Source organism: Phalacrocorax aristotelis, chromosome 2 (assembly GCF_949628215.1).
Source record: "Phalacrocorax aristotelis chromosome 2, bGulAri2.1, whole genome shotgun sequence".
Classification (NCBI taxonomy): domain Eukaryota; kingdom Metazoa; phylum Chordata; class Aves; order Suliformes; family Phalacrocoracidae; genus Phalacrocorax; species Phalacrocorax aristotelis.
The window spans coordinates 129,944,879-129,952,407 of NC_134277.1; the positions used below are offsets into that span (position 1 = coordinate 129,944,879).

Consider the following 7,529-nt stretch of genomic DNA (forward strand, 5'->3'; position numbering starts at 1 on the left):
TCCTTTTCGCTTTGGCAAAAATCAACATTCAAATCTCTCTTGTACACGTGAATGCTGTTATCTGCATAGGCTTAATCACATGCAGTATTTGTAAATGTGCATAAAAGACTGAGATTTTCTACTGAAAAAGTGCTCAGGAAGCTTTTTCTAAGGCCCCTCCTGAAGATGGATTGCTTCTGACTCACAAAAGCAGAGTCACTGTCAGCAGACACATAGGGATTTATCCTAATCTCAGATTCACAGTACTGGACCCTTAGTTCGATTTGATTTGCCTTGTGTCCTTCTGTCAAAAATCAGGAGTGGCTATGGCACATCCTTTGTGTCATGGATGAAGACTTACACGTCCCGTCTCACTCCCAACATCGGAGACGTTTCCAGCCATGAACCCAGAACAGAGGAGCCATTTTTGTTCTGGTTGCAAGTGTAGGGCAAATCTCTGTGCACGACAGATTTCTTGTAAAAGAAGAAAATGTGTTCCATGGCTTTTTTTCAAACTTGTAGAAGTAATCTTGTGCCAAAAAGTAGGTCTACTCTAGACAGGTGATAAGAAGGACTGACCCTGGAAAAAGAACATGTTACAACGTTGCCATTCTTTCCATCACTGCCTGATAAAGTTCTCTCTCTGTTCTTTAAATTCTGCTAAAAAACACCTAACAAAACCAAGCCACACCACTGCTGGTATTTCTAATATTGAGACCACGCTACAAGAAAACTTCCTCAAAGAAATCAGGTCACTGCGAAGCTCATAAAAAAGCAAACCACATCACAATCTGTTTTCAGCCTGATTCCCTAATGCATAGCAAGATAGTCATCAAACACTTGGGAAGGCCTCAAATTAGCTTAGCTTTGTTTTGTTTACCCAAAATCAGTTCAGTGAAACCACGCAGTCACAGTCAACTGATCAAAATAGATTATGGTCTACCATTGCTTTCCACAATGCCTGCAGTCATTCAAACCTCCCTGCTATCTCGCCAGCTATCTACGCTCTGGCTTCTGAACCAAAAATTAGGCTCTACTTATCACTCACTTGTAACTGCATTCCCAGTTACCCAGTCTTAGGGTTTGGAACCAGAGCTACAGCCTCCTGAGTTTCATCTTCATGGTTTTTCACAAATCCCACATTCTGCTAATATCACACTGAACCTTCGGACAGGAAATCTAATCCCGCTTATTTACAATCCAAGTTTTTAAGCATGTGAGCACCGATAGTATCATCAGCATCAATAGAAAAATCCACATGCCTAGAATTAAGCATGTCCCTTAACACATTTCTAGCAGGGCCTTACATTGGTGAAGCCGCAAGAAGAAACTACCTGTTACCTGTAATCAGTAATTTAACTCTTTCTTGAAGAGTAAAAACTGTGAGTACCACGCATATTTTTGTTATACTGCTGAAGTCGGTCCTGATATTTGATAAAAGATGGTGGCTCAGGTCTTTGCAATTTTTTTGTTACTTAGTTTTTTTCACATTATATGGACTAGTGAATAGGAAGGAGTCTTTGTTTAGCCAAATTTTCATGCCTATGCTTCATTGTTTGGACTGCAAAAGCACTTAATATGTCTCAGCAAAGAAAGATACATGCTGAAATACATGAAATACATTTTACAGGGGTAAAAAAAATGTACTGGGAAGCAGATTTTGGTCCAGAAACTGTTGTACTTAATTTAGCTTTAGCGAGCAAAAAACTTCTCCCCTACAGGAAGAAATCCTACAACACAGATTTTTACTTCAAAGTGTACTGAACAAAGTCAGTAGAAAGGAAGGATTTGGAGACAGTGTGGGTATTTTAAGGGCACTTTCTACTATTTGCCAAAATTTCCAGCACTTTGGGTTTTCCTGATAAAAGTGTTCTTCATAATGATCCTCACAGCAGGCTTATGAATTGGTTGAATCATCTTGTAACTACATCTACTGCCATCCAGAGGTAATTGGCAAAAGTTTGAAGAGTAAATCTAAGTTAATGGTATCACTAACAGTGAGACATGAACACTACATTAGAGCAGTTCCTATCAAACACATACTTAAAGTTGTAGCCCAGCTGAACAGAAACTACAAAAATAAAAGTTACGCAGGATAATTCTTTATTCTCTTCTAACAGAAAAACAAAACCAACAGTATATCACATTGACGTAGTTCTTCTGGTGCATCACATATATCCTGCATTATGTTTTCTATTAATCTTTTGGACAAGTGTTTCTGCACATTACACTCTGCCATCTTTTTTCTGCATGTTTTTCATGCAGACCTCAACTGTGGCTAAAATAAACCAACCCAAACCCCTCCAGCCTTCTTCACCCCATAGAAAGCCTGCACTTTGCCACAGCATCCAAAGTCTGTCTGATCGATTATCTCACAGTAAAGAAAGTAAGAAAACACTAAGGATTAAGCACATACACACACCCCAAGATTTATGTATTATTATAGTTTATACTGAAGAGATAGAGAACCTCATGGAAAGAGAGAACACGGCTGAGATTGTTTAAGTATCTATGGACTGTGAGTGCCTGCAGTAAGAGATAAGTGCTTTCAAGTGCTACGGCTGAGCACTCTCAGATCCAGCCACAGGCCTTTTGAGAAATGTGGTATTTGAGATTCTAAAACTAGGAACCCAAAACCAGAGATGAACAAAATGTATAAGCATTGCTAAAAATTCATTCTTAAAAAATTTACTGCAAAAGCCTGACAACAAAGCTGGAGCAAACGTGAGAGAATAAAAACATATATTTTCTAACAGCTATTTCTGGAATTCAACATTGGTATCTTTCAAAAGCCAAAATTTTCAGCAGTACACGCATGCCTATTCACTTACAGGAAGCTGTATGCCTGCTTGTAATTCTCAGGTCTAAACCGGGAGTTAGAAGCTCAAAGCGTGGCTATGATTACTAAGGTAAGCACCTTAGAAGCCACTTCTCACAATGGGATCATTCCCCAAAATATCCATGTCTCTTATTTACAGACCCTGTTTCGTTTACAAATCTATTCCAATATTCTTCCAACTACCACCTTCCTAACCACACTGTAAAATCACAAACTCAGAAACGTCCTGTCTGAATAATACACCATCGCTATGTGCAGCAGTAACGATTTTGTCACCAGGCTTCGCCAACAGGCAGCATTGTGCTGAGGACACTTCAAGCACAGTAGCATGAGGCTCCTTCTTCAGTTATGCCCTGTGCTTACAGCACAAACAGCTTGGCATTGTCAGTAAACCAAGCAGATATTTCTTTCTTCTGCACAACAGGAGGAGGTCTATACAAAGACTATGAAATTTTGGCTTGTAATAAGTAAAATCTGACTCTGCCAAGGCCTGCACCAAAACCATCCAAGACTTCAGCTTGGCCAGGGTTTCTCCCATGTTCTTTAGAAGCCTGAATCTTTGAAATGATGCAAGACGCTTCTGCAGATTTATTCTCTAAACAGATATTTAGAATTTTTTTCTGGGTTTTTTTGTTAATAACTTTAAGAACATGTTGTAACATCTACTTGTGACTACTTTCAAAGACCTAATTTGCTCGAAGTGTGATTTTTGTGGACAAAAAAAAATATGCAAAAACATTTACGGATTTCCTCTGTCAACCATAGTTGTTACTGTTCAATCGTGTATGAAGGGATGAAATATGCAGGATCAATTCATTGCCTCTAGCAATGAAACACACAGCAAAGATCAGTAATAGGAGAAAAAAGGCCATTTAAAAAATCCGTCTTTGAAATCCATCTGAGACCAAGTATAGAATTTCCTGTCACTAACCCGTAACCATAAGGGTGCCCCTGTTAGACTACTATCGCAAAGTAACGCTGAAGCAATTGAGTAAATGAACAGCCCCACTTACTGCATTAGGACCACTCATACAGTAAATGACAATTTCTGGAATGCATAAAAAGGCTGGAATTCAGTTCTATCCAGCAGTTGCCAGAAAGTAATTTTTACATTCTGAGATTCTTCCCCCCCTTCCTTAGCAGGTTCATGCTACCAGCTAAAAGACCAATTCCTGGGACGCACTCCTTCTGCTATTCCAGGGATACACAGTAATCATTAGCACTTAAAGGAACTTTGGAAGTGCAGTAGATATTACCAGCTATGTCCTCTCAGTCTCAGACGTTTACCTGAAGGCTTATGAGCTTTGTACAAACATAAACCAAAAGAACTCAAAAGGGTTAGCTACAGAAGGATAAAACAGGAGGGTACAGGGATCAGAGTAAAGGTATTGATCAGACCACCGAAAAAGCGGACCTTGCAATTCAAAAGGATAAATTTATGCCTAAATCTAAATGGTGCATGTACATCTCTTCAAAGAACAGTCTTTAAAGTTAATTTTATCTGTAATTCCAGGTGAAAGTATGAGCTGTCCAGGACAGGGAACAAAACATTATCCAGCATAATGCCATCTTGTGGTAAACAGGAAAACTGGCTGTGCCCGCCGGCCTGGGTTTAAACGCAAAGGGACTCTGCTGCTCCGTAGTGTATGAATCACACTCAGAAGTGTTGGCACGGGAAAACAAAGACTTTATCACAGCTAGAATTGCAAAGTAGAAGATGTAATATCGTAAGGATTAGGATTTGAGAATCAGCTATCAGTCTTCATTTTACAAGGCTGGCATTTTATCTTAATTCCAACAATACTGCTGTGCCGTTGTCCTTGGGACCATTTCCATCACTCCAAACATAACGTACAGGCAGAGATGTGGTATAGCTTAGCAGAAAATTGTATCTTGTATTAAAACTCCCATCACTTGGCTACAGTTAAGTGCTGTCATGAGCTTGTTTTCAGGGCAGCGGGGATCAGCTCACAATGTCACAGCCATGAAAGCCGAATCACAGCTGTAAATGGATTCTTCCACAGCTTGTCTGTTTAAAAATAGCACAGAGGTGTCTTTGACCCAGCTGACCTTCGGGTGCACGCAGTATCACCCGATCACCTCACTTATCATTATGCCTGATGAGACCCTCTGCCAGGTGATACTGCTTTCCAAACGCCGTTCCTCCCCTCCCTTCTCTGCAGAGAGACGTGTCCGCAAGACCCACGTTGGTCTCTGTGGAGCTGCAATACAGCACTTGAATCTTTGGAACTGTGATGAACACTTACGGGTGTTGCTCCACGGCAATGACTGTCAGGCATAATGATACCCAAAACCACCCTAAAACCCATGGAAAAAGTATTTTTCTGTTTCTCGGTCCCAGACCGGCTCAGTGTCTGGGTGCCACAGCATTCCGCTGGTGCAAGCAGAGGGAGGGAAAGCTGCGGGGCCACGGTGGCACCAGCTCTCCACACCACCGAGCGTTCGGCCCTTGCATCCCCTCACGCACGGACTCTCCCGCACATGTTCTGCGGCCTCAGCCCCGCCGGTGGCGGCGGCGGCGGCGGGAGCGGGGTCTGCGGCCGCCCCGACCCGCTGGCAGCCCCAGCCCGAGGGGGTCGCCGGGGATTTCAGTGGGTTCATTGGAAGCGCCTGCTCGGCACTCGCGGCCGCAGGCGTCCCCTGACGGGAATCGCGGGGAATTAACGCTCCAGCAGCCGGGAGAAGGGCCAGGGAGGCTCTGCCGGGAGGAACGGCCTCCCTCAGGCAGGGGCTGCAGCTCCCGGCGCAGCCCCTGGGGCCGGGATGGCGCACGCGGGACTACAACTCCCGGCAGGCCCTGGGACGTGCCCGCCCCGCCGCCCTGACCCGGGAAGGGCTCTGCCGCGGTTCCGGGAGCGGCCGGCGGGGCTGCCCCACGTGCGGAAAGCGGCCAGGGTCGGCCCGGCCTGGCTTGTCCCGCCGCCGCCATGGCGGCCGTGCGGGTGGAGGAGGTGCTGGCGGCCGCCGAGGAGCAGGAGGCGGAGAAGCGGCGGAGTGTCACGGTGGAGAAGGAGCTAGAGCTGGAGTTCGACTTGGGCAACCTGCTGGCGCTGGACCGCAACCCGCCGGCGGCGGCGGGGCTGCGCGGGGCCGGGCCGCGGCGGGAGGCGCTGCTGCGGGCGCTGGCCCGCGATAACACGCAGCTGCTGGTGGCCCGGCTCTGGGAGCTGCCGGCCGAGCGGGCCGGTGGGGCCGGGGGGCCGCTGGTGGCGCGGCTGCCCGAGCCGGCCTTCCGCCTGCCGCGGGAGAAGCCACCGCCGCGGCCGCGGCCGCCGACGCGCTGGGAGCAGTTCGCCCGGCTGAAGGGTATCCGCCGCCGCAAGCGGACCTCGCTGGTGTGGGACGAGCAGGCCAAGGAGTGGCGGCGGCGGTGGGGATACCGGCGGGCGGGCGGCGACCCGGCCCGCGCCTGGCTGGCGGAGGTGCCGGAGGGAGCCGACCCGGAGGAGGACCAGTTCGCCAGGCTGCGGCGGGAGAAGCGGGAACGGGTGGCCCGCAACGAGCTCAACCGCCTGCGCAACCTGGCCCGGGCCCACCGGTCCGGGAGCACCGTCCCCGCCGCCCCCCTCCACCCCACGGGCCACCAGAGCCGGGAGGAGGTGGCCCACGTCGCCCGTGTCGCCCGTGTGTCTACTGCCTCGCTCGGCCGCTTCCAGCCCCGGCTGCCCAAGGAGCCCGCGGAGCCGCCTTCCCGCAACGGCGGCAGGAAGCGCCGCTTCGAGCCGCTTCTGGGCAACCTGGCGGGCGAGCGCAACCGGCAGCTGGAGCTGCTGCGGGACATGGGCAGCAAGAAGCCGGTCCTCGACATCACCCGGGCCGTCAACAAGCAGCTGCGGCAGGAGGAGGCCGAGGCGGCCGCTGCCAAGGGCAAGAAGCAGTCGCAGCGAGGGAAGCGTGGCCGCCGGCAGCAGCGGGCTGGCCGCAGCAGCAAGAAGAGCGGAGCCCGGCGGCAGCAGCAGCGGCCTGCGGGCAGCAGCACCGGCGGCGGCAGGAGGAAGAAGGCCTGAGGGACGGAGGGACTGCGTGGGGTGCGGGACCCGGGGTGCCCACCGAGGTGTGGGACAGGACTGTCACTTCCAGCCTCCTGCCTGGTGCTCTATTCCCGCACCGATTTGTCAATAAATACGCTCTGGTCTTTCTAAAATGTCCTGCGTTTGGCTCTTAGCTGGCAGTCAGGGAGGACTCTGTTCCCTGCCTAAGGGGAGCTGGTGGTGTGTCGAGGAGTCCTAGTCCCCACCCAGTTTCGTGGGGACCCAGAGGTAATGTTGCTTCACAGCTGGCCATGGCTGCAACGTTTCCAGGCAGGACTGAAGCTGAGCAAAGCTTGTCCCTTGCTTAGTAACTAGGACTGTGTTCTGATCGAGTAACATCCTGATCAGGCACAGATACGGTCAAAGGATGTGGCTGCTGCTCTCTGCTCTGGGCAAGTGGCCTGACGGTGGAGCTCTTGCTCTGTAAGTCAACTTCTGCAGCTCATCTCTCTGGTATTCAGGTTCAGTTACAAAAGGAACATGAAAACTTACTGTAAGATTTATTGCAGGGCCTAAGAAATTGTACAGATTTCTTAGAGGGTTCTGTTGATTAAAGAAAGAAGCCAAAGCTGGTGACCAGCCACTGAATTAAACAGAAAAATGTTTGCATTGAACAGCAGATTAAAACCTAAATTTCTCCCTGTATTAACAGTAATGCA

General features: G+C 48.9%; 1 protein-coding gene across 1 annotated transcript; it reads left to right on the forward strand.

Moving 5' to 3' along the window:
- Nucleotides 1–5,665: 5,665 nt before the first annotated feature.
- RRS1 (regulator of ribosome synthesis 1) lies at nt 5,666–6,983 on the forward strand. Its single transcript, XM_075085143.1, has one exon. The coding sequence runs from the start codon at nt 5,767–5,769 to the stop codon at nt 6,844–6,846; it is 1,080 nt and encodes a 359-aa protein (XP_074941244.1). The 5' UTR covers nt 5,666–5,766; the 3' UTR covers nt 6,847–6,983.
- The last annotated feature ends 546 nt before the right edge of the window (nt 6,984–7,529 follow it).